This window comes from Pseudophryne corroboree, chromosome 1 (genome assembly GCF_028390025.1).
Source record: "Pseudophryne corroboree isolate aPseCor3 chromosome 1, aPseCor3.hap2, whole genome shotgun sequence".
Taxonomy (NCBI): domain Eukaryota; kingdom Metazoa; phylum Chordata; class Amphibia; order Anura; family Myobatrachidae; genus Pseudophryne; species Pseudophryne corroboree.
Window position 1 is genome coordinate 179,601,788 of NC_086444.1, and position 27,850 is coordinate 179,629,637.

A 27,850-nucleotide genomic window follows, 5' to 3' on the forward strand; every position below is an offset into this window, starting at 1 on the left:
CACTAATTCTCTACCTACCATTAAGTACGAGTAGTTGGATAAGTGCCTGATGCATATGAGTCTGTAAACTATTGCTGCTGTTTCTTTCGCTATGTGACTAAATACGTTTAAAGTCTTATATAAGGTAATGCAGTAATATGTTTCTCCTACATACTTGAAATGTATCTGTAGTTCATCATGTGCTCATATTGCTTATTATACTAATGTATAACCTGTGACTGATTGCTAGTGGGATTGCTGACTTTACTATTTCTGTTAGTTTCTGTGTAGTCCGATCCTCAATGCTGTTGCAAAGCAGGGAGGGATCGGATTGAATGTCACTTTAATGAGTTTTAAAGTGGTTTCAGTCACAAATTGTGTAGTTAACACTGTACAGGTGTGTGGTTTATTTATTCTAAGAGAGGCAAGGGTGAAGAGGATACACTCTCCACAGCAGCACCAACACTCATTTTATGTTTGTCTTGCAAAGCAGAGTTAACCTCTCAGGATCTGGTTCAAAATGGATTATGTGCAAACTGTTGTAACTTTCACCAAAGCCTCCTGAATAACCCAAGGCAGGCAAAGGTTTAAGTTGAACCCCCATGGGCTACTTTTGCACAGTCATTATCCAGTATAGCTGAGCAGATAATGCCAGCTCCTATACTATGGATAGGTTACCCTATTAACCCTTACATGCAACATTCCCCCTGGGGTTTATCACATCCAGTCCAGGAATCTGCAGCCTGTCAACAAAAACAGGCTGAAAGGCCGGTGGAAAGTAAATCACTTAGACATGAAACAACATCTTCGCACTCTACACATGTTTGAGATGGGGACTCGTCAGAGGATGAGGACTCATCAGATTCCGGGTCTGCATACAGAGACGAGGATGAAGGTCTCAGCTCAGTGGACATACTTGAGCGAATTAGTGCTATGAAAGCCATTCTATCCTTAGAGGAAGCAGCAGAGCCTTTGTTAAAATCTAAGGCACCTGTGTTTAAACATCCCAAAACAGTCCGGACTAAATTTCCTGGGTCAGACCAGCTGACAGAAATTATGGAAGAGGCTTGGGCTACGCCCAGTAAGAAGTTTAGAATTCCAAATAAATGGAATATCCATTATCCTCTTCCAGCTGGGGACTGTTTAAAAAGGGAGGTGGCTCCCAAAGTAGATATGCATGTAATTCGATTGGTGCGAAAATCTACATTACCTCTGCCTGCAACATCATTAAATTATGTCACGGATAGGAAAATAGATGGTTTTTTAAAAACCATTTTCTCCTTCTCTGGGGCAATCGTAAGGCCAGCCATGGCTTCAGCCTGGATGGCAAAAGCAGTGGCAGCCTGGGCTTATGCATTGGAGGATGATCTTTCATTGGCATCTAAAGAGCAAAATTCCCATATTGCACATATTAAACAGGCAGCTATTTTTAAGGATGAAGCAGCCTTGGATATGGGTACAATTGCCTCTCAAGCATAAGCCTCATTAGTAGCAGCTCGCAGAGCTGTGTGGCTACGTACATGGAAAGCTGACTCAGAGTCCAAGAAGGTTCTGAAGTCTTTGCCTTTTACTGGAGATATTCTTTTTGGTAAAGAATTAAACAGTATTTTGGAGTCAGAAGCAGACTCCAAGAAAGTGATGTTTCCTTCCACACACAAATCCAAGCCTAGATTTCCAGCTTTTCGGTCCTTTCGGACTCCAGGAAAAGCAAAAGGAAAGGGATATGGCAAACAGTCTCAATCTGACAAGTCTGGTAAGACTAAAAAAGCATTGGGCTACCAGAGGGCCAGCTTCCAAGCCAGAAGATAAGCCATCAGCCTGATGTTGCAGGCCTCCACCTGGGGGACCCTGGGGTGGGAGGCCGACTTCTTCATTTTGCGCAGATCTGGCAGCAGTCCACCACAGAGGCCTGGGTGCAAGAAGCGGTATCTCACGGTTATGCGTTTGACTTCAAGAAACACCCTCCTCACAGTTTTGTTTTTTTGTACCAGCCCGTCATCAGTGAAGACGAAGGCCAGAGCTTTGAAAGAGGCAGTTCAGAAGTTCCTTCAGTCAGGAGTGATCATTCCAGTTCCTCCTGGGCAATGAAGACAAGGTTTTTATTCCAACCTGTTTCTGGTTCAGAAGCCAAATGGGTCATTCTGGCCCATAGTCTCAAAGTGCTGAACAAGTACATTTGGATGCCTCGGTTTCATATGGAGACTTTACGTTCCATTATTTTGGCCATGGAGCCGGAGGATTTTATGGTATCACTGGATATTCAGGATGCTTACCTACATGTTCCTATAGCACTGTCCCATCAGCGCTATCTCAGGTTTGCTATCCTCCAGCAACAGTTTTAGTTTTAGGCCCTACCATTTGGACTGGCCAAAGCTGCCAGAGTGTTCACCAAAATTATGGTGGTTATGGCGGCTTATCTCCGTCGGCAGGGGATTAGAATTTTTCCATACCTTGACGACTTATTAATCTTGGCACAATGTCAGGAATTGCTTCGTGGTCATCTGCAAGAGACAATAGCTTGTTTGCAGAGACACGGTTGGCTCATAAATTGGGCAAAGTCGTTTCCGGTTCCGTCACAACAGATGACTCACTTGGGGGCAGTGTTGGATTCGGGTCTTCAGAGAGTAATTTTTCCTCTGAACAAAATATCCAAAATTCAGTCAAGGGTCCAGGTGCTTCTACACAGTCAAAGGGTATCCATTCATGCAGCAATGCGTGTGGTGTGATTGATGGTTTCGACATTCGACATGGTGGAGTCTGCTCAGTACCACTCGAGGCCTCTGCAACGTCTGATCCTTTCCAAGTGGAATGGGTTACATCAGACTATAAAAAAAACGCAGGCTATGGTCCTTCCTCTGGAAGTAAGGAAGTCATTAGCCTGGTGGCTATAGACATCCCAGCTGGACAAAGGGAGACCCTTTTGGAAATCAGATTGGGAGGTTCTGACAACGGATGCCAGTCTTCAGGGCTGGGGAGCATTGTCAGGAAGAAGTTGCTTCCAGGGACAGTGGACCAAGGAAGAAAGTTGCCTGCCAATAAATATATTGGAACTTTAGCCATATATATGGCACTCATTCAGGCAAAGGAAATTCTTCAGGGGAAACCAGTTCAAATTCGCTCGGACAATGCAACAGCAGTAGCGTACCTCAATCATCAAAGTGGAACTCACAACCAAAAAGCAATAAAGAAAGCAGGTCGCACATTAAGGTGGGCAGAATTTCATCATCCAGCCTTGTCCACGGTGTTCGTTCCAGGAGTCCTAAACTGGGAAGCGGATTTTCTCTGTCGACGCGCCATTCATGCAAACGAATGGGCTTTACACCTCAAGGTCTTCCAGACTCTGGTAGACAAGTGGGGGTTACCGGAGATAAATCTCATGGCGTTCCGTCAGAACAGCAAAGTTCCCGCATATGGGTCAAGAACAAAGGAATCCAGAGTGACCTTTGTGGATGCCCTGTCAGTGAGATGGGACTTTCGTCTGGCCTATGTGTTTCCACCGATCACCCTGTTGCCCAGGGTGATGCGAAAGGTAAAATAAGGTAAGGGGGCCGTGATACTAATAGCTCCGGCTTGGCTAAGAAGACATTGGTACACAAATCTGCAGAGAATGTCGATGGATGCTCCATTCCTACTCCCTCAACTCCCTATTACAAGCACCAGGATCTACTGTCTTTGACGGTGTCACTCTTGAGACTTCTATCCTGAAAGCAAGGATGGATTCTCACAACAGGTAATCCAAACAATGCTCATAGCAAGGAAACCATCCTCAGCTCACATTTATCACCGAATATGGCAAGCCTATATTCAGTGGTGCAAGGACAGGAAATTTGACGCTAGGTCTCTCAGAGTTTCCAGAGTCCTAGCATTCCTTCAGGCAGGAATGGACAAAGGTCTACAGGTGGCTTCCTTGAGAGTACAGGTGTCAGCATTGACTGTATGGTTCCAAAAGAAAATTGCCAACCTACAGGATGTTTGCACTTTCTTCCAGGGAATGCTTGGTATTTAAGTTTAGTCCTAAAGGCACTTGAAGTTGCTCCATTTGAACCACTAAAGCAAGTGAATCTCAAATGGCTGACAGCTAAAGTTCTCTTTCTACTGGCTAATGCTTCAACTAGAAGAGTTTCAGATTTAGGGGCATTAATATGTCACCCTCCTTTTCTGATTTTTTTATGAAGATAAAGCGGTTCTCAGAATCAAATCTGGTTATCTTCCTAAGGTGGTGTCTTAATTCCACCTTAACAAAGAAATTGTAGTCCCGTCCTTCCAAGGGCTGGACCTTTCTGTGGGAGATGTATCATTGGACGTAGTCCGTGCCTTAAGGATCTACGTGGATCATACCAGTGCCATCAGAAAGACAGACACTCTCTTCATTCTCTATGGATTTCACAAGAGAAGATGGCCTGCTGATCAGCAGACACTGGCGAGGTGGCTTCGAATGACGATTTTAGAAGCATATTCTCAAGTTGATCTCCCTATTCCGGCTAATGTCTCTGCTCACTCTACTCGTAAGGTAGGTTCGTCATGGGCAGCACAAAGTGGTGCTTCAGCTGAACAGATATGTAAGGCAGCCACATAGTCTTCCATTAACACATTCATTAGACATTATGCCTTTGATACCTTTGCGTCTCAGGATACTGAATTCGGGCGAAGAATATTCCTGTCCAAACAGGAGCGTCCCCACCACTAAATTTGCTTTGGGACACCCCAATGTTTATCCTGTGGATCCTGCAGGAGAAATATGTAGTTATGGTAGATTTACCCTTGATAACACTATTTCTGCAGCAGGTTAAATTGCTTTCTACAGGGAAACATCAGGGTGTAGAGTGGATCTTGATCCAGAGGCACCAACAGGCTAAAGCTTTAGGCTGTCCCAGGATCTATTGGGGCCTCCTCTATAACCCCACCTCCAAGCACTGTGAGCTCAGTTTCAGTTGGTGTCTGCAGCAGCAGGTCACTTAACAGGTGGGCTGCACTGGGCAGCCCTGAAAAAGCTTTTTCTGACAGAAAATTTCTTCAAAACTGGGCTGTCAGCGCTGTATGTCATGGTGACACTTTAGCGCTGCAGCTCCATCACCTCCCAAGTGGCGTTGCATACTCCCTCAGCCTGTTACTGGGTACTTGTGGCGGAGACGCTCTCCGGCTTCAGGCACACGATCGCAGTTGCTCTCCTGGTTCACGTGGCTGCTACTGGGAGGAGGTAAGAGGGTCCCCCAGGCGGGACCTGCCATTAAATCGTGTTCCGTCCGTGACCTAGGGAGACGGTTCGCGGCGCTGGCGTGGACACTGTCACCGAGCAGGGACCCCACTAGAGCACCAGGGCGATAGAGCACAGGTCGGGTGTACTAACGCCCCATTTAATAAGGCTCGCTATTACCTGGGGTGGAAGTCCAGCACTGGGGAGCCGGCACTTGACCTGTAGCCTCTTCCTGGCCCAGGGCGCCATCTACTGCAGATTTTCCAGCCCTGGAGCTGCCTCACACTCTCCCACACTCTCTGACTGAGACGCTGGGCGCCATTTTCTAAGCATAATAGCGGCTGGTCTTTGGGACTGCAGAGCAAGGTCTCCCTTGTAAAGCCGCCTGTATACAGCGCTGTGACTATAGAAACACTTGAGTACTCTACATGTCTTTATACAGACAGCGTTAGTTAAGACAAAGTGTACCTTTATGTATGTGTGTGTGTGTGTATATATATATATATATATATATATATATATATAGCGGCCACAAAAATGAGGCGGCACTCGGAGACTTGTAGTACACCAAACAACGGCCCTCATTCCGAGTTGTTCGCTCGCTAGCTGCTTTTAGCAGCATAGCACACGCTAAGCCGCCGCCCACGAAAGATTAGCAGAATTGCGAATAGAAAATTCTTAGCAGTTTCTGAGTAGCTCGAGACTTACTCCTACACTGCGATCAGTTCAGTCAGTTTCGTTCCTGGTTTGACGTCACAAACACACTCAGCGTTCGCCCAGACACTCCCCTGTTTCTCCAGCCACTCCCGCGTTTTTCCCAGAAACGTCAGCGTTTTTCCGCACACTCCCATAAAACGGCCAGTTTCCGCCCAGAAACACCCACTTCCTGTCAATCACACTCCGATCACCAGAACGATGAAAAATCTTCGTTAAGCCGTGAGTAAAATACCAAACTTTTGTGCTAATTTACTGGGTGCAGGCGCATTGCGAACATTGCGCATGCGCAGTTTGCGACTAATCGCTCCGTATCGACAAAAAATAACGAGCTAACAACTCGGAATGACCCCCAACGTGTATTGGATGATAACGTTTCGGGGACATGCTCCCCTTCTTCAGACCAGGTCTGAAGAAGGGGAGCACGTCCTCGAAACGTTATCCTCCAATACACGTTGTTTGGTGTACTACAAGTCTCCGAGTGCCACCGCATTTTTTTGTCGCTGCATACAGGGGTCACACCCAGTAGAGGGCACAGGAGCAAGACAGCCCTGTGGGGGGCAACAAGAGTGCCGGGATCTACAAGGATATATATATATATGTATATATATATGTGTATATATATATATATATATATACACACACACATATACTAGTCCAGTGCAGTTTTGTCATAATAATCTGCATTGCCTGTGACAGTGTGTGCCTGTTTCTGCTGTGTGGTTTCACTTTCAGTGTTTCCCAGATATGTGTATCACTATATTCTGTACCCTAAGGGACTAGGTGTGTCAGGGTCATATATATAGTGCATCACAGTATTTACCCATTACGTGTATTCTACTGTGTACTCAGTCACATAATACCAGATTTAATCGCAGGTATTGTACTCTGTCTGGCTTTATCGTACTAAGTCACTCTGTTGTTGCATTTCTGTACAGTGTCTAACAAGAAGGGCAGTAAGTCTGTGGACGCTCCTGCATCATGCAGAGCATGCGCCAAAGATTTACCAGAGGGGAAAGGTGTGTATGATGGTCTGTGTACTATGTGTCATTCATCTCCCAGTCAGTCTGCAGCTCCTGTAACCAATGAGGAGCCACCCTGAGCTGCGTTCACAAACCTACTGGGTACTCTTGTGGAACACCTTACGCCCCCTATGGGACCACCTGTGCCATTACAGCCACAAATTGTCCCTATGGTTACACCGCCTTGGGCAGAAAATTTGTCTAACCATTTGCAGCAATTAAATCATTCCTTGGTCAGACAAAAATCTACTCCATGTCACTCTCGTGTCTCTGGGTCATCTAAGCGGGCTGCTTCCTCCTCATAATCCACTAATCTCTCCAATGTTTCATCTGAAGAGGAGGGGGAGCATACTGTCCTGTCAAGACACTGAATCAGGTGTTTCTGACAAGGATACTCCATTGCAAATTTATGTCCCTGCCCTTGTGGTTGCCATTAAGCAAATCCTACAAATCACTGATGATGAGGATTCCACTACTGTGGCTAAGAAAACTGATATGTTTAAACGGCAAAAGGTGGTTAAAAATATATTACCCCATTCTGACCATTTGGTGGGCATCAGGCAGGAGCCCTGGTCTAATCCAGGGAAGAAATTCCCTTTGTCTAAACGGGCCTTGGCTCGCTATCCTCTCCCTGCATAGTTAAGTAACAAATGGGAAAATTCACCGCCGTTGGATTCTCATGTCACCTGCTTAGTCGTGTCAACCACTCTTCCTGTCATCACTGTTACTTCACTGAAGGAACTGACAGATAAGCGTGTGGAGGGATGCCTGAAGTCTATTTACTCCCTTACAGGTGCTGTACATAGAGCCACTATTGCGGCCTCTTGGGCTGCAAATGGAATTGAAGCATGGGTTCAGGCATTAAAAGAAGAGCTGCCCGAGGATATATCTGACAATGCCAGACAATACCTGTCTCATATTACCACCGCCGCCTATTACATTCAGGAGACGTCCTCTGAGGCGGTTGTGTTGGCAGCCAAGGCTTCAACTACGTCTGTCCTGGCTCGCCATATTCTGTGGTTGAGGTTATGAAAAGTGGACCTAAACTCCAAAAATACCTTGGAGGTACTCTCCTTTAAGGGGGACATTTTGCTTGGGGAAGATCTAAATAAAATTGTGTCTGAATTGGCGGCTGCTGAGACTGCATTTCTCCCAAATACCAATCCTTCTGCACAGAAGGCTAAAGGTACCACTTTTCGTTCCTATCGGTCTCAAGAGAAAGCAAAAGGTCAGGCATACCCAAGACAATCTTGTGCTCCCAAAACCACTAAGCCCAAGGCAAAGCAGTCCTGGGCAAACCGGCAGCCTGCTTCTAAACAAGACAAAGGGATGCCGACTTCTGCAGTACTCCAAGGTTTGGTTAAAGACCACTTCAGATGCATGGGTTGTGGGAAGTTGTCTCTCACGGGAACGCCTTCTCTTTCAAGAGATGTCCCCCTCGCCAATTTTGCACCACGGCTTTCCCTTCAGATCCGTTTAAGGCGCAAGCTCTACAAAAGGATGTGGGTTCCCTCCTGAGTACAGGAGTGGTAGTGCCGGTTCCTCTGCCCCAGAGAGACAGAGGTTACTACTCGACCCTGTTTCTAGTTCCCAAACCCAATGAGTCTTTCCGGCCTATACTCAACCTCAAATCAATGAACAAGTTTATGAGAGTGTCCAAGTTCCGTATGGAAACACTGCACTTAATTGTACTGGCTATGGAACCCGGAGACTATATGGTATTCCTGAATATACAGGATGCGTACCTGCATATACTTATTGCCATGTCGCATCAGCAGTATCTGCAGTTTGCTACTGTCAACCTCCACTATCAGTTCCAGGCTCTACCATTTGGACTGGCTATGGCTCCTCGGATCTTCACCAAGGTCATGGTCGTAATGACTGCCCATCTCCGTCGCCAGGGAGTCGGGATCCTGCCGTATCTAGACAACTTGCTGATTCTGGCAAACTCCCACGATGTCCTCCTCAGTCATCTGCAACTGACAGTAAGTTTCCTACAAGCCCACGGGTAGCTCATCAATTGGAAGAAATCCTCGCTGGTCCCAGCTCAGAGCATGGTGCACCTGGGGGCACTCCTGGACACACAGAGTCAACGACTCTTTCTGTCTTCAGAAAAAGTCCTGAGACTTCAAGACAGGATAAGATGCTTCCTTTGTCTCCCCAGAGTGTCGATACACTCGGCGATACAAATTCTTGGCCTGATGGTGTTGGCATTCAACATGATAGAGTACGCTCAATGTCATTCTCATCCTCTGCATTCTGGAGTTGCGGGCGGCGTTCAATGTATTGACTCTTGCCCTACCTCTGGTACAGAGCAGGCCGGTTCAAGTATGGTCAGACAATGCCACTACGGTGGCATACATAAACCATCAAGGCGGCACTCGAAGCCTCATGGCTATGATGGAAGTGTCAAAAATCCTTTGTTGGGCGGAGAACCATCTACCAGACATATCGGCAGTGTTCATTCTGGGCGTCCTAAACTGGTAAGCGGACTTCCTCAGTCGCCAGAGTGTGCACGCCGGAGAGTGGTGTCCTCATTCAGAAATCTTTCAACTCCTAGTGGACAAGTGGGGCCTACCAGACGTAGACCTGATGGCGTCTCGACACAATCACAAGGTTTCCGGTCTTCGGATCAAGGACCAGGGATCTTCAAGCAGCGTTCATGGACGCACTGGCAATACCATGGAACTTTCGGCTGCCCTACATGTTCCCTACAGTGTCACTCCTGCCCAGGGTCCTGCGGAAGTTCTAACAAGAAGGAGAATTTCTACTTCTAGGCGCTCTAGCGTGGCACAGACTGCATTGGTTCTCAGACCTGCAGGGTCTATCGACAGAGCGTCCTCTTCTACTTCCTCAGCACCCAGACCTCCTTGTACAGGGCCCTTGTCTTTATCTGGACCTGGCCAGGCTGACTTTGACGGCGTGGCTCTTGAAGCATCTCTCCTGAGAGACAAAGGATTCTCTGAGGCAGTCATCCAAACTATGTTGAAGGCCAGCAAACCTGCTTCAGCTCGGATTTATTATAGGGTCTGGAATTCTTACTTCACCTGGTGTGCTGATAAGAATTATGATGCATACAGATTCAGAACTTCCAGAATTCTGGCTTTTCTGCAAAGAGGCCTTCGTCTGGCCTCCCTCAAGGTTCACATATCTGCCTTGTCGGTATGGTTTCAGAGAAATATTGTTCCCTTTTTGTCTTGTTTGTTTTTCACAATCGTGGCTGGCCTGCGAATAAGCAAACCTTGGCCAGATGGATTAGAATGGTGATTGCACAAGCTTATGCGCAGGCTGCTATTAATGCCCATTCTACTCGGTCTGTTGGACCTTTTTGGGTGGCTCGCCGTGGCCCGTCCGCAGAACAATTGTGCTAGGCAGCTAAGTGGTCCTCTGTGAACATGTTTATTAGGTTCTGTGCCAGGCCTGGCCAACCTGTGGCTCTCCAGCTGTTGTAACACTACAAGTCCCATCATGCTTTGCCACAGTTTTGCTATTAGGGAAAGCTAAAACTGTGGCAGAACATGCTGGGATGTGTAGTTTCACAACATCTGGAGAGCCAGAGGTTGGCCAGGCCTGTTCTATGCCTTTGATACATCCGCCTCCCAGGATGCTTCCTTTGGACGCTGGGTTCTCATACCCTCTAAGGCGCGTCCCCTCCCTTGAGGAACTGCTTTAGGACATCCCCGATGTTTCCCTGTGGAAACTAATGTAACCTGCTGCAGAAAAGGAGAGTTATGGTAGACTTACCGTTGTTAACTCTCTTTCTGCGAGGTACATTGAGTACCACAGGGTGCCCACCCTGACGCACCTAGATTCTATGGATTTGTATGGCATAAGCCACTGGTCCCTTCTCCTGTCGTGAGAATGTGATTCTATGTGACTAATGTCTACCTGCTCTCTTACCTACTCCTGCATTGGACTGATTTATGAAACTGAGCTCTCAGTGCCTGGAGGCGGGGTTATATCCTGGGACAGCCTAAACTTTAGCCTGTTGGTGCCTCTGGATCAAGATCCACACAACACCCCGATGTTTCCGTGTGGAACCCAATGTACCTCGCAGAAAGAGAGTTAACAATGGTAAGTCTACCATAACTCTCCTTTTCTGCTAACTCCACAATATCCACAGAGATCCCACCCTGACGCACCTGATTTGAGGTTATTTTCACAGACCAACCTCTTCCTTTTGTACGGAAGGGTGTGCATGTGTGTTCTTCTTGCCTGATTAGGGCTCTCTATGGTGCTCCTGCCTTGAGCTTTGGATAACAACTGAATTGCCTAATCCAGGAGGCGGGGATATAGGGGACTGGCCTGTCGCATTCTGAGAGGCCGAAAGCTTTGATCGTTGGTGCCAATCCGCTGTCGCTACCTCATATCCCAATGTTTATCCTGTGGATACTGCGGATTTAGGAGAAATAGAGTTATTGACGGTAAATCTACCATAACTACATAGTTTTTATTTGTTTATTTTTATATATTGCCACACCTGTGCCCAGCGCCACTCTCTGCAGTTCTGTATCCAAGTCTACCAAAAAGAGAAGACTTCATGAGAGCAAATACAGAGGGATCACTACAAGTTGCTAGCCATTCATAAACCTCAAGAACAGAAAGGCCAGATTAGATGTTGCCAAAAATAATCTAAAAAAGCCAGCCCATTTGCAGAACAGCATTATTTGGACAGACGATCAACCTGTACCAAAATGATGGGAAGAAAAAAGTATGGAGATGGCTTGGAATGGCTCATGATCCAAAGCATGCCACATAATCTGTGGAGGCAGAGTGATGGCATTGGGCATGCATGGCTTCCAGTGGCACTGGGTCACTAGTGTTTATTGATGTGACATACTGTAAGAGAGAGGCAGCCAGATTAATTCTGACATGTAGAGATACTGTACTGTCTGCTCTGATTCAGCCAAATTCAGCAACGTTTGATTAAACAAAGCTTTACAGACCAGATGGACAATGACCCAAAACATGCTGTGAAAGCAACTTTAAGGCAAAGAAGTGAAATTTTCTGCAATGGATGAGCCAATAACCTGATCTCAACCCAATCGAGCATGCATTTCATTTGCTGAAGACAAAACTAAAGGTAGAAATACCCATGAACAAATAACTGCAGACAGCTGCAGTAAAGGCCTGGCAAAGCATAACAAAGGAGGAAACCCAGCATGTGGAGGCTCATATCGGTGCGGTTGTTCTTGCTGCTGCTGTTGCTATCTTTTAACGTATGCAATTGCAGTTACATGTTAATTCGGGCAGAAGCTAACCTGAGCATAGGGACGCCCACTGCAGTTGCGTAATTTCTGTCCAATAGTGTACAACTGCTGATACATCTGTACCACTGTTGCAAATCAGGTCATGCGGCAGATTCTAAAAGTGACTCTGATCTGCTCTCCCGGGACACAGAGGGCTATCCTGTAGCAAGTAAGATCACAACTGCTAATTTATGCACCCCGAGAAAACGCCATCTAATTGGCCATGAGACGCCTGCATTTGGCTGACCACTCCCCGTTACCACCCCCGAAGCTGTCTTCATTCACTTTGCCACTATTTCGTTGTTACAACCGCAATCGCAAATCACTCACTGCGCATTGCGGCTCAGACGCAAGCGCAGTAAAAAAAAAACATAAACTGGTGTGCGTACGATAGCCACTTTACAACTACACCAGAATGAGCCTCCTGGTGATGTCCATGGGTTCTAGACTTCAGCAGTATATTTAAACAAACATCTAACCAAGACACAAAGGGGCAGACTCTGAGGTGGATGCAGATGCTGCAGTGGCTGTGTCTTTTGAGAGCACTATTCAAACACTTCCTGCGGTATTAGCATATGTTCACGCAGTGGCAGCTGCTGTGCTTTTAGCATCCTTCTCTGAATCAGGCCCAAAGTCCCAATCTCCCGCTTACAAATGTTGGGGGCTCTGTAACATGAGATTTTTAATGCACATTTTGATCAAATAGTGACTGCCCCTCTACCACGACAGGGTGCCCTCAGATTTGTACCTATACTAACAATTACATTTTATAGCCTGGATACATAACTTGTATGTAGATGCAGCACAGTGAGGTATGTGCCCATGTTGGTGAAATTGTTAGTTGTAGGTACCTGTCTGAATGAGGTGAAAATGTGCACCTCCTGTTTATTTAGGGCTACTATATAGTATATTGCTATTACTAATATACAAATATTTCTTATTGTGATAGTATTTAGTGTCCAGGACTGCAATTAGACATTGACTTACTGTATGGGGATATAGCCAAACGTTTGGAGCGAGGCCACACACCATTGTTAATATCAAACGCTATATTGGGTAGTGACTGAAACGCTGATAGGCCTGCCACCTGCCCCTCTCAGGACCCCTGTTAGTGTCATCCTGCATTATTGGCCTGTGTTAGCCACCTAGAGGTGGTAATGTAAAATCAGTCACAGTAATCGTTTCTGTAAAATATTTATTGTTCATATTCAAATAAAGTTGCGCTGATCATCCACTCCAAGTATATTATTTTGCCCTCCAAAGAAAGCTGACAGAGCTGACGTTGCCCCAAGTTAATATTAGCAATTGATTGTCTTCCAAAGTTCCATTAGAAAGTTCTGTTTAGTAAAAATGTCTAGAACATGACTAAAAGCCAGCATAAATTAGTTTAATTTGTTTCTTGTCAGGCAACATTATCATTGCAAAAACATGATTAAGTCCAACTGGGAATATGGTCTCTGATTCTCATTTGGCTGCTGATTAACACAAAATGTGCAGGATAAACATTCCCAGTTTTTGGACATGTCACAGTAATGAATTACTTATAGTCTCTCTTGTAGTTACTATAGCTCGGTTTCCCAGACGCTACACAAATATTTGCTGTGTGGTGACTGAAAACTCCCTCGCTTGCCTTGAGTAGCTTTTCTCTGCGGATCTCTTCTGTTTTCCAGCAAGTTCGGGATCTTCCTCCCAGTGAGACAGTTTTCACACCTGCCAGAGTGGGAACAGATACTACCCTAACTTGAGCCTCTAAAAGACAAGCAAAGTATTTTGTCTGCCAAATAACCTGCAGAAGACAACAATGCATATGATACACATGCAAAAATGAAAAATAAAAATAGATTTCTAATAAAATATCCATATATATAATAGGCAAATACCACTGACTCATCACAAAATCTCCTGAACCATAATTTAACATGACATTTGGACAGTAGCTTGCTTTTGTGACGTAGGCACCCACTAAGAAGGGATTTTTCAAAATTCCACCCACAAAGGGTTTAAAAGGGGTGAGATTATTATAGGGAATCTCCCCTCACAGAGGAGAGTTAAGACAGCCCACCCAGCGGGGGCTATAAAGAATGCATGGTACCGGTGATACAAAGTCGTGGAGGGGTGAGGACACAATGCTCTGTTCCTGGACTTCCTTACCAGTGGCAGTTGCAGAGCAGTTCATTATTCAAATAGGGGAGCCACATCAACTGCCACCCCTAACCACTGTCAAACATCGCTGGGTGTGGCTCCCCTATTTGAATAATGGAATGCTCTGCAACTGCCACTGGCAATGTTATCCAGACTTATGGTTCAGGAGATTTTGTGATAAGTCAGTGGTATTTGCCTTTCTCTGACGTCCTAGTGGATGCTGGGAACTCCGTAAGGACCATGGGGAATAGACGGGCTCCGCAGGAGACTGGGCACTCTAAAAGAAAGATTAGGTACTATCTGGTGTGCACTGGCTCCTCCCTCTATGCCCCTCCTCCAGACCTCAGTTAGATTTCTGTGCCCGGCCGAGCTGGATGCACACTAGGGGCTCTCCTGAGCTCCTAGAAAGAAAGTATATTTTAGGTTTTTTATTTTACAGTGAGACCTGCTGGCAACAGGCTCACTGCAACGAGGGACTAAGGGGAGAAGAAGCGAACCTACCTGCTTGCAGCTTGCTTGGGCTTCTTAGGCTACTGGACACCATTAGCTCCAGAGGGATCGACCGCAGGACCCATCCTTGGTGTTCGTTCCCGGAGTCGCGCCGCCGTCCCCCTTACAGAGCCAGAAGCATGAAGATGGTCCGGAAAATCGGCGGCAGAAGACTTCAGTCTTCACCAAGGTAGCGCACAGCACTGCAGCTGTGCGCCATTGCTCTTCATACACACTTCACACTCCGGTCACTGAGGGTGCAGGGCGCTGGGGGGGGGCGCCCTGAGCAGCAATAAAAACACCTTGGCTGGCAAAATAATCACAATATATAGCCCCAGAGGCTATATATGTGATAATTACCCCTGCCAGAATCCATAAAAAAGCGGGAGAAAAGTCAGCCGAAAAAGGGGCGGAGCTATCTCCCTCAGCACACTGGCGCCATTTCTCCCTCACAGTTCCGCTGGAAGGAAGCTCCCTGGCTCTCCCCTGCAGTCTGCACTACAGAAAGGGTAAAAAAGAGAGGGGGGGCACTAAATTTAGGCGCAGTATAACTTATAGCAGCTATAAGGGGACATAATTCAGTTAGTCCCTGCAGTATATAGCGCTCTGGTGTGTGCTGGCATACTCTCTCTCTGTCTCCCCAAAGGGCTTTTGTGGGGTCCTGTCTCCTGTTAAGAGCATTCCCTGTGTGTGTGTCGGTACGACTGTGTCGACATGTTTGATGAGGAGGCTTATGTGGAGGCAGAGCAGTTGCCTATAAATGTGATGTCACCCCCTGCGGGGTAGACACCTGAGTGGATGGACTTATGGAAGGAATTACGTGCAAGTGTCGACTCCGTACATAAAAAATTTGACGACATGCCAAATGCGGGACAGCCGGCTTCTCAGCTCGTGACTGCCCAGACGACTCAAAGGCCATCAGGGGCTCTAAAGCGCCCACTACCTCAGATGGCAGACACAGATGTCGACACGGATACTGATACCAGTGTCGACGACGAAGAGTCAAATTTAATGTCCACTAGGGCCATTCGTTGCATGATTGAGGCAATGAAAGAGGTATTACACATTTCTGATATAAACCCAGGTACCTCAAAAAAGGGTATTATGTTTGGGGAGAAAAAACTACCAAAAGTTTTTCCCCCATCTGAAGAATTAAATGAAGTGCGTGAAGAAGCGTGGGCTTTCCCCGATAAAAAATTGGTAATTTCTAAAAAGTTACTAATGGCGTTCCCTTTCTCGCCAGAGGATAGGTCACGTTGGGAAACTCCCCCTAGGGTGGATAAAGCGCTCACACGTTTGTCAAAAAAGGTGGCACTACCGTCTCCGGATACCGCCGCCCTAAAGGAACCTGCTGATAGAAAGCAGGAGGCTGAAGTCTATATATACACACACAGGTGTTATACTGAGACCAGCTATTGCTTCAGCATGGATTTGCAGTGCTGCTGCTGCATGGTCAGATTCCCTGTCGGAAAATATTGACACCCTAGACAGGGACACTATATTGCTAACCGTAGAGCATATAAAAGACTCAGTCTTATACATGAGAGATGCACAGAGGGAGATCTGCCGGCTGGCATCTAGAATAAGTGCATTGTCCATTTCTGCTAGGAGAGGCTTATGGACTCAGCAGTGGACAGGGGATGCAGATTCAAAAAGGCACATGGAAGATTTGCCTTATAAGGGTGAGGAGTTATTCGGGGATGGTCTCTCAGACCTAGTTTCCACAGCAACAGCTGGGAAGTCAGCATTTTTGCCCAATGTCCCCTCACAGCCTAAGAAAGCGCCGTATTATCAGGTACAGTCCTTTCGACCCCAGAAAAACAGGCGGGGAAAAGGCGGGTCTTTTCTGTCTAGAGGCAGAGGTAGGGGAAAAAAGCTGCAACAAACAGCAGGTTCCCAGGAACAAAAGTCCTCCCCCGCTTCTTCCAAGTCCGCCGCATGACGGTGGGGCTCCACAGGCGGAGCCAGGTACGGTGGGGGGCCGCCTCAAAAATTTCAGCGATCAGTGGGTTCGCTCACAGGTGGATCCCTGGATCCTTCAAGTAGTATCTCAGGGGTACAAGCTGGAATTCGAGGCATCTCCCCCCCGCCGTTTCCTCAAATCTGCCTTGCCGACAACTCCCTCGGGCAGGGAGGCTGTGCTAGAGGCAATTCACAAGCTGTATTCCCAGCAGGTGATAGTCAAGGTGCCCCTACTTCAACAGGGACGGGGTTACTATTCCACACTGTTTGTGGTACCGAAACCGGATGGTTCGGTGAGACCCATTTTAAATTTGAAATCCTTGAACACATACATAAAAAGATTCAAGTTCAAGATGGAATCGCTCAGGGCGGTTATTGCAAGCCTGGAAGAGGGGGATTACATGGTATCCCTGGACATCAAGGATGCTTACCTGCATGTCCCCATTTACCTTCCTCACCAGGAGTACCTCAGATTTGTGGTACAGGATTGCCATTACCAATTCCAGACACTGCCGTTTGGACTGTCCACGGCACCGAGGGTGTTTACCAAGGTAATGGCAGAAATGATGATACTCCTTCGAAAAAAAGGGAGTTTTAATTATCCCGTACTTGGACGATCTCCTTATAAAGGCGAGGTCCAAGGAGCAGTTGTTGGTCGGAGTAGCACTATCTCGGGAAGTGCTACAACACGGCTGGATTCTAAACATTCCAAAGTCACAGCTGGTTCCTTCCACACGCCTACTGTTCCTGGGGATGGTTCTGGACACAGAACAAAAAAAAGTGTTTCTCCCACTGGAGAAAGCCAAGGAGCTGTCATCTCTAGTCAGAGACCTCCTGAAACCAAAACAGGTATCGGTGCATCACTGCACACGAGTCCTGGGAAAAATGGTGGCTTCATACGAAGCAATTCCATTCGGCAGGTTCCATGCAAGGACCTTCCAGTGGGACCTCTTGGACAAGTGGTCGGGATCGCATCTTCAGATGCATCGACTGATAACCCTGTCTCCAAGGACCAGGGTGTCTCTGCTGTGGTGGCTGCAGAGTGCTCATCTTCAAGAGGGCCGCAGATTCGGCATACAGGACTGGGTCCTGGTGACCACGGATGCCAGCCTTCGAGGCTGGGGGGCAGTCACACAGGGAAGAAATTTCCAAGGACTTTGGTCAAGTCAGGAGTCGTCCCTACACATAAATATTCTGGAACTGAGGGCCATTTACAATGCCCTAAGTCAGGCAAGGCCCCTGCTTCAAAACCAGCCGGTACTGATCCAATCAGACAACATCACGGCAGTCGCCCATGTAAACCGACAGGGCGGCACAAGAAGCAGGATGGCGATGGCAGAAGCCACAAGGATTCTCCGATGGGCGGAAAATCACGTCATAGCACTGTCAGCAGTGTTCATTCCGGGAGTGGACAACTAGGAAGCAGACTTCCTCAGCAGACACGACCTACACCCGGGAGAATGGGGACTTCATCCAGAAGTCTTCAAACTGTTGGTACACCGTTGGGAAAGGCCACAGGTGGACATGATGGCGTCCCGCCTCAACAAAAAACTAAAGAGATATTGCGCCAGGTCAAGGGACCCTCAGGCGATAGCTGTGGACGCTCTGGTGACACCGTGGGTGTACCAGTCGGTTTGTGTTCCCTCCTCTGCCTCTCATACCAAAGGTACTGAGAATAATAAGAAGGCGAGGAGTAAGAACGATACTCGTGGTTCCGGATTGGCCAAGAAGAGCTTGGTACCCAGAACTTCAAGAAATGATATCAGAGGACCCATGGCCTCTACCGCTCAGACAGGATCTGCTACAGCAGGGGCCCTGTCTGTTCCAAGACTTACCGCGGCTGCGTTTGACGGCATGGCGGTTGAATTCCGGATCCTAAAGGAAAAGGGCATTCCGGAGGAAGTCATTCCTACGCTGATAAAAGCCAGGAAAGAAGTAACCGCAAACCATTATCACCGTATTTGGCGAAAATATGTTGCGTGGTGTGAGGCCAGGAAGGCCCTTACAGAGGAATTTCAGCTGGGTCGTTTTCTGCACTTCCTACAGTCGGGAGTGACTATGGGCCTAAAATTGGGTTCCATTAAGGTCCAGATTTCGGCTCTGTCGATTTTCTTCCAGAAAGAACTGGCTTCAATGCCTGAAGTTCAGACATTTGTAAAGGGAGTGCTACATATTCAGCCCCCTTTTGTGCCTCCTGTGGCATCTAATTGCTAATCTACTGTGATAAACTAACCAGTTAACTTTAGGTATGTCCCATAACCAGAAAATAAGACACAGAGACTACAGATTGTCATACAGTAAAACCTTTATGATTATATTTGAAATTCTGTAGCGAAGCGCGGGTATTCAGCTAGTATGTATATATTTTTTTCTCCATTAAAAAGGATACAAAATGCATTACATCAGTGGTACTCGCTATACATTTTTTTAAGAGCTACCAGTTGGTACTAATGATTCTAAAGCTGGGTAGGTACACACTAGACGATATGTCACCCAATCCCGCAGATCAGAGCGACATATCGAGTACATCATCTAGTGGGTACCCTTGATATGCATGCTCCTGTATGCAGCTAGCGACATCCCCCGTCGGCCGAACGTGGCTCCCCTCGCACCCTTCGGACCTGGCATTGGTAAGTCAATGTGTACTTGCTGCATGCCGGGTCCCTTTGGCAGAGTGGGTCTGGGTACACATCACTAACTATGTACCCAGCTTATGACAATTTGTTCATAGATTAAACTAGAAAACGGACATGAGGATATATCTGAAACACAAAAATAATTAGAACGGACTTTTCTTAACAAGCACTAATTTCAAATTCCCCCCCCCCCCCCCCCCCGACCTTGTGTGTGAGTGATGCAAAGCCACATCTCCTTAGGTACACACGCAAAATCCCAATTCACCCCACCCAAATGTTGGGCAGTATGAGCACCCACCAGTAATTTACTCTCAATTCACAATTATTAACCAACGCACCCACCTCATTACATTTAGATCTACACGCTGGTCGATATATTTCAAAGATATGAATGGTGTAATTCATAAATGAATGATACATAGTTCATATACTATCCTCTCCCTCCTCTACCTGCACCCTGGACCTCCTCCCATCTCCTCTGCTCCCTCTCCCCCACTGCCTGCTTCCACCTTGCTCACCTCTTCAACCTATCACTCTCTACTGGCATCTTTCCCTCACGATTCAAACATGCTCTTGTCTCACCTATTCTCAAAAAACCCAACCTTGACCCTTCCTCACCCGCTAGCTACCGCCCCATCTCTCTTCTCTCATATGCCTCCAAACTACTTGAGCGGCTGGTATTCAGCCATCTCACCAGCTACCTTTCTGGCCACTCCATCCTTGATCCTCTTCAATCTGGCTTTCGCCCACTCCACTCTACTGAAACTGCCCTGGTTAAGGTCACCAATGACCTGCTTTTGGCCAAATCCAGGGGTCACTTCTGTCTGCTCATCCTCATGGATCTCTCTGCTGCCTTTCGACACTGTGGATCATACTCTACTCCTTCGCACCCTCCAGTCAATTGGCCTCTCTAGCACTGTTCTTGCCTGGTTCACCTCTTACCTGGCTAACCAATCATTCTCGGTGTCTGTATCTGACTCCACCTCACCCCCTTCTGCCCTCCCCGTTGGTGTCCACCAAGGTTCTGTCCTTGGCCCTTTTCTCTTCTCCATATACACCTCTTCCCTTGGTGCCCTCATAAACTCCTTTGGCCTAAAACACCCCCTCTATGCGGATAATACGCAACTATACCTCTCCTCTCCCTCGGTACTCTCTTAGGTATCCTGCTGCCTCTCTACAATCTCATCCTGGATATCTGAGTGCTCCCTGAAGCTTAACTTGGACAAAACTGTACTCATCATCTTTCCCCCACCCAGAGTCTCCACAAACCCCCCCTCCTCCCCCCCCCAATATTTCTATCACTGTTGACAACACTATCATCTTCCCCGTTCCCCAACTCTGCTGCCTGGGCATCACTCTTGACTCCTCCCTCTCCTTCACCCCCCACAACTGATCTCTGGCTCAATCCTGTCGATTCCAGCTACGCAACATCACTCGCATCATGCCATTCCTCTCCCAGATTGCGACTAAACTTATTATCCACTCACTAGTCATCTCACGACTTGACTATTGCAACATTCTCCTTACTGGCCTCCCACTCTCACATCTTGCTGCACTCCATTATGTTCTCATCTCCACAGCTAGACTTATCTTCCTCTCCCCCCGCCCCACATCTGCCACTCCCCTTCGACAAAACCTACACTGGCTCCCATTCCCCCACAGAATCCTCTTCAAACTCCTCACCCTCACTTACAAGGCCCTTTCTGATTCCACTGCACCATACATCTCCATCCTCACCTCCCTACATTCTCCCGCCTACCCGAGTACTCCGGTAGGTCAATGACCGTCGCCTCTCGTCTACCTTGGTCACTACATCCCATGAATGAATCCAAGATTTTGCCCGTGCTGCCCCTCTTCATTGGAACCCCCGACCTTGCAAAGGTTCAAACGGGCACTGAAAACTCACCTGTTCATCAAAGCTTACCCTTCCGCATAACCCAGTCTTGAGACCGCTCTCTCATCCTCATGCCTTGGCCATCTCTGCCTCTCTTACTTCCTGACACCAGGCCACCTTCCGCTTGCTTGTACCTCTTTTCTCTTACAGTCCTCTTTTCCTGCACTTCAATTACAGCTCTTTCCTACTCAATGACTGTCTATACCTGCTTTTCCTCCTGCTCGTGACTGTTCATCTCTTCCAATGGCTGCTCGTCACCGTAGTAGGCCGACTACTTCTTTGCTTCCTGACATCTCAGCTGTATTGTGTACTGAGAACTGTGGTGCTATTTGTTACCTACAGTATGCTCTGTTTTAATTCTGTGATAAATTCTGTGTTGTTCTAATGTGTGTTTATGTAGGGCGCTGTGAAACACTAGATGGCTGTACTCTCGTATCGTCCAAATTGGCCATTGATATCGTCCAGTGTTCAGGCTTTAAGTCATTGGTGAAATATCGGCCATCGATGGTCGATAATATCGTTGTTGAAAATCTGACTATCCATGGTGGATATTATCGTCAACATTGCCCAGTGTGTAGAGCCCTTTAGACCTGAAGCTCAGAGCTTGAGTTTTAGTAATCTGAAAATTATAAAATGCTGTATTGCTTGTCAGATTCACAGCAATAAGACAATGTACAATAAATAGTATATATAATGTTTTTTAAATCTTCTAGTACCGTTGTATACTATGGTAGCAAATTCTTTTGCTCTTCTCCAATTTGCTCAGTTTGAACTAAAACATTTTGTAATGAAGCTATATAGAGGAAGATTTGACAATGGGTGATCATCATCCAAACATGGGCAGAAATTAAATGGTAAAGCACCAAATCATTTAAGCAATATTTTGTCTTAAAATTTGAAATCAAATTATTTAGCTGCTTTTCGCACATTAAACTGTGGTTGCTATTTTGCAGTAACAATTTATTTTTAAAAACTTATGTGCCAGATTGACATATCTACAGTAAATCTGGACATCACCCCAAACCTCTAAGGCCATACTTCTTGGTCTAAAATGGGTACACATTAGCAGAAAATTTGAGTGATTTGCCCGATAACGATGAGCCGTTAGGAAAAATCATTCAAATCGTCCTATTGTGTACCCACTAGCGTTCAGGTCACTAGCGACATCCCTGTTGTCTTTGCATGCATCTCAATCGGGGATGTCATTAGTGATGCCATGCTGCTGAATTCAACATGGTCGCCACCCCCACCGTCACTCCATCGCTGCTGGCATTAGCAACGGGTGGGGGTGGGTGGAAGGGTTTAGGGATAAGCGCTACGGGGAGGGTTAGAGATAGCAGAGAAATACTCTAGAAAGCTGTAGGAGTAGAGATCTGACCCGGTAGTGAAGGTATCATGACCTCCAGGACCTTGAACTCGCCACTGAAGAAACCAGAAGATGTACATCATCGTTGGGCCACCAGGGACGAAAAGTTGACAATCTAACGTGTCAACATTTCATTACTGTCTGCATTTATAATTAAGCATATTTTGCACAGGGTCATGTGATAACCTGGGAAGTCACACACATTTACATAGCACATAACGTAGAGAGCAGAGATGCTTCGAAATACCCCTCTGCTCAATCTCTATGTGCACTGAACAAACCTTCTCCCCTCTACCTTTTACGTGAGGTCCTGTGAATCTGTGTGTGTGACTTGCAGCCCTCTAGAAAGATTTTTAAAAGGAGATAATGTTTTTCGAAGGACTCTTAAAAGAAATGGCAGATGCTTAACAGGCTATTTAAAAAAAAAAACACGGCTATGCGGGATCACTGCTTTACGTACAGAATGTACTTTGATTGTTATCTAGAATTGTTTAATTAAAAGCAGTGCTGATTTGTGGATAAACACTTCCAAATACAGACCTGCCCTCTAATATAGAAGCATGCTTTAGGGGGGAATATCTGTAGTCTTGCATTAAATGTGAAAACATAAATAAGAGTAGGATATATTTTTATTCTCTTTTTCACTGCAAAATCTAAATCCAATAAATTACTATTCTCATATGTAGTTAAATGAAACCCCCATTCTGTTCTACAAAGAACAATGAAACATTGACTTGGGTACACACCAGATTCTAATCTGAGCCCCTTAGCAGAGGCCCCTTTCCCTCATGTGTACACTATTTGTTTTTGTTCTTTCTCTCATTAGTTATTGTATCCATGCACTTGTTTAATGCCTTCCAAAATGTTCATTTTGCTGTTGCGATACTTTTTGTTCCTACAAAAAAAGTTTTGTTTCCTTTTGTATTTGTAGACCAGTGGTTCTCAAACTCGGTCCTCAGGACCCCACACGGTTCACGTTTTCCATGTCACCAGCAGCTACTCTGTGTATCACCAACTGTCACATTTTAAAAATCTACAGGTGACCTGCAAAACATGGACCGTGTGGGGTCCTGAGGACCGAGTTTGAGAACCTGTGTTGTAGACGCACAAAACAGACCACATCAAACTTTTAACAGCAAATGAAAAAAATAAAAACAAGGTTTCATTAAGACTGTGGGGGATATCCAATTAGCCCCGGTAATTTACCGGGGCTCATTGTCCCGCCGGGGGCTAGCTAATTAGCCCCGATAAGCCGCGGCACGCCCTGGCTTATCTGGGATTTTGTTTCACCTGCCTCTGCCAGGCGAAGCAGAATCCCCGGAAACAGCCCTGTTTTCGTCCGAAAACGGGGCTGTTTCACACGAAAACACACAGGTTCCACTAAACCTGTGTGTTTTCAGGAGAAGGGTTTTGTTTTTTTTACAGGCAATCCATCTGGATAGCCTGTAAAAAAAACAATCTGTGAAACATCGGAAAAAAGTCAGAAAAAGGCATGTTTCGGACCCAATGTTTTTCCGGGGATAATTAGATATCCCCCTGTAACTGCCATATACAAGTTGAGTATCCCATATCCAAATATTCCGAACTACGGAATATTCTGAAATACAGAATTTTTTTAGTGAGACTGAGATAGTGAAACCTTTGTTTTCTGATGGCTCAATGTACTCAATCTTTGTTTAATACACAAAGTTTTGAAAAATATTGACATTCAGGCTGTATGTACAGTATATGGTGTATATGAAACATAAATAAATTGTGTGAATGTAGACACACTTTGTTTAATGCACAAAGTTATTAACAATATTGGCTAAAATTACCTTCAGGCTGTGTGTATAAGGTGTATATGATACATAAATGTATTGTGTGCTTAGACATGGGTTCCATCACCATGATAGCTCACTATGGTATGCACATATTCCAAAATACGTAAAAATCCGATATCCAAAATACTTCTGGTCCCAAGCATTTTGGATATGGGATACTCAACCTGTATCAACAAAACTGAAGTCGCACAGGCGTTTTAGTGGACAGTGGTTTGAAGGGATCAGACACTCCTGCATGAAGTACTTTTGATAACTGAAACCTAGGGTGGCCAATCTCGGGTTCGTGGGATCCCCGAGTTTAGGCCTAAAATTGCCCAGGATTCAGTCCCGGGATTGGAACTTCCAATCCCGGGAATTTTTGGATTAGAGAGCCCCCTTGATTTTTCAATACCAGGCAGTGTTGAGCGTCCTCAGGAGGCTCAGACGCTGCCCAGCTCCTTCCTCCCGGCTCCCCCTGCCCGCATGTGGGTGCACTGTGCAGCGTGGCATGAAGTCAGAGGTCATGCTGCGCAATCTGACGCCATCCACCCATGCTGCCCGGACCACACCTTGCCGCCTACCACCTGCAGCAAGTGAAACCGCCCACACTCCCAGAGGATTGTGAGTAGTTCTGTGGGCTGGGCGGGTCCAGGAAGGGGGGGGTGGGGGGATGGCACTGAGGATTTTGATTTTAAAATCTTCAACTTAATCCCGGGTGTCCGCGATAATTTTTCTAATCCCGATACCAGGGATTGAAAAAAAGGCCCGGCATTGGCCTCCCTACTGGAACCCTCCTGTAACAGTGGAACACCATCCTCCCATTCAGTTCAGTGCTATGCTGTATATCTGCATAAGCTGTCCTCCCATATGTGCCTAGCGGAGTATCACGTCATTAGGAGTTTAAAGTTCTATTTTCATTAAAAAAAAATTATTTTTCAACTTGTATTATATTTAGTTGGCTGGCTTGTGCATTTCACTGTTTTAGCTAATGAAACTGTCAAAGGAGTGGCTGTTTGGGATTTGTTGCCTACTGAAAATATGTATATTAAAAAAGAGATGTTACAGGGTTTCTTAAGAATGATAATGAATTTGTTATTTTTAGGAACATCCAATTCTTGGCCAGCCATTTTATGTACTACACCCATGTCGTACCAATGAATTCATGTCATCCATTCAAGGCTCCACAAGCAGGTATGAGCTGGGCTAGATAGCAGTTTATAGTATACAGGAAGCTTTTCTTGTGGAACTGTACAAAGTAAATGCGGTAACTTTTCCATTGTACCTCTCTCTGCCACAAGTGGAAGTCATCTATTGTCATCAGTTGTGTATTGTTTTTATAATTTTTTTTTTTAATTGAGGCATAAAGTGTCACATACACAGACCATTGTAAGGATTAAAGGTACAATTGACAAGGGCAGCGTTACTCGCAGAGAACTATGTAATACATTGAATACTTAGAGTCGTTGAGACAATTACCATTAGTCTCTATTATGTAGAAGATTAAATAACACTTCACAACTGTATCGGGGGATCGTTGGTCGCAATTTGTAATATACAGTATAGCATGACGAGTTCTAAAAACTGTGGTGGATTTGGGTCTTCATTGGGGTAGAAAGTGTATCTATATAACTCTCCCACATAAGAAAAGCATGTTTCAATTTTATGTTCTTTGTCTGAGAGCCTCAACCCAATTTATTCTAAACAAATAATTTAGTTTAGCTTTAAAAAGCGACAGTGAGGGTGCGAGAGGTTGAAACCAAGCCTGCAAAATAGTCTTGCAAGCTGCTGCACTGATTGCCAATAAAGGTCGCCCTGCGTAATGCTGGTAATTGGGGGGGGGGGGGGCAAGTATTCCAAACAGAGCCCATTCTGGTGTGAAAGGGATATAATTGACCAATTTGCCTAGTGAATAATTACGAACCTGAAGCCAAAAGCATGGATTATGGGACATGCCCAAAGGTAGCTGTATAGGTTTGCAGACTGAGTTCCACACTTATAGTAATTAGAGTTTGGCGAATCTCCTATCATAAATCTTCTATGCGGGGATCAGTAAGCCCTACTGTATGTAATATGTTTGGGAACATTGCAGTGTAAGAAGAATAGGCTAAGAGAGTGCAGGCCTTTGCTTGAGATTGATGTAGACCAATTGCTCATACATTGGAGAGTGGTGATAACCAATGGGGAAGACTCATTAGTTGTGTATTTATTGCTATTGCTCTTTGCCTAGCTTCTTTGTTGGTTAAATCCTGAGAGACTTCAGTGCTACGTCACCTAAATCAGAGTTTCCCAAACTCCGCCATATCAGTCCAGGTTTTAAGGCTGTCCATGCTTGAGTCCAGATGGTTAAATTAAATTGAATGAGGTACTAATTATGTCGCCTGTGCTCAATCATGGATATCCTTAAATAATGGGGGAGTTTGGAAAACTCCATCCTAATTGCGCACAACTGCACAATTGTTGTTGATCTTAATTGGTTTGTGACATCTTTCCTTGATGACTACCAATCTCCCGTTTGTGGTTGATTCAAGCTTTTCTTACTTATTCACAACCCCTCACATGGAGGCAGCCATTTTGGCACCTGAATTGATATTCATTACATTTCAATTTCTCACCATTGATGATCTGAACACAGCAATTACAAAGCAGTTGATTTGACTTGTGTAAGGATAGTGAAAGATGCCATATTAAATGAATTGTTGGACTTTTGATTACAGAGAAGGGAATTACATCACTTCATGGCTCAGTACAGTAGGACCTGTTGTCGGCTTATCTTTACCATTAAGTTATGGAAAAACTATACATCGGTAAGCCTATATTTTATTATATATTTGTGTTTTGGTGTTTGTTTCATGTACTTTAGGTTCTACTTGTTTTGTAGGAAGATTTATTTCATTGGGAAACTTTCAGATAAATGTATTGCACATTTTCCAGTTGTCCTAGCACTTGAATTTACGTACTTGTATCTGTGCTTTGTCGCACAGTAATACCACATTCCTTTACCTCGCTTTGAAATAGTAGAAGAGATGCTGCAGATTACAGTCATATAACAGGCAGAAATGATTGGCAGGAAATCAGAAGAGCCGTAATTAAATTTGCAGCTTCATACTTGGGAAAATAAAAAATTGAGCTTAATAAAATTCACTAAAGAAAAAAATTCCAGGTGCTCAGCGGGTGTCCGAGTTCATTCGGATGATGCCCAAGCTTCATGTACAGACGCCAATTCAGAATTTCTCATCCCTCCCAAAAAAAGTTGCTTTCTGTCAAAATAAAGTATTTTATTGCAAGGTACTGTATATCTTGGCAGGCAGCTGTAGATCCGCATGTCAGATTGCTGCTTCTGGCCAAACAGAGGCTTCTGTCATTGTGATACTGCACATACTTTCTCTTTTATAAAATTCTTC

The 27,850-nt window shown here is 45.7% G+C and overlaps 1 protein-coding gene across 6 annotated transcripts in view; it reads left to right on the forward strand.

Moving 5' to 3' along the window:
- ATG10 (autophagy related 10) overlaps positions 1-27,850 on the forward strand; it is a 418,616-nt gene that overhangs the window by 368,495 nt on the left and 22,271 nt on the right. For 2 of the 6 annotated variants that reach the window (XM_063963935.1, XM_063963936.1), the window contains exons 6-7: positions 25,552-25,640; positions 27,164-27,253. The exons of 3 other annotated variants lie outside the window; for them this stretch is intronic. In XM_063963935.1, coding sequence (XP_063820005.1) covers positions 25,552-25,640; positions 27,164-27,253 — 179 coding nt within the window. The remainder of the gene's footprint in view (positions 1-25,551; positions 25,641-27,163; positions 27,254-27,850) is intronic. One more of the 6 variants, XM_063963937.1, reaches the window with a different exon arrangement.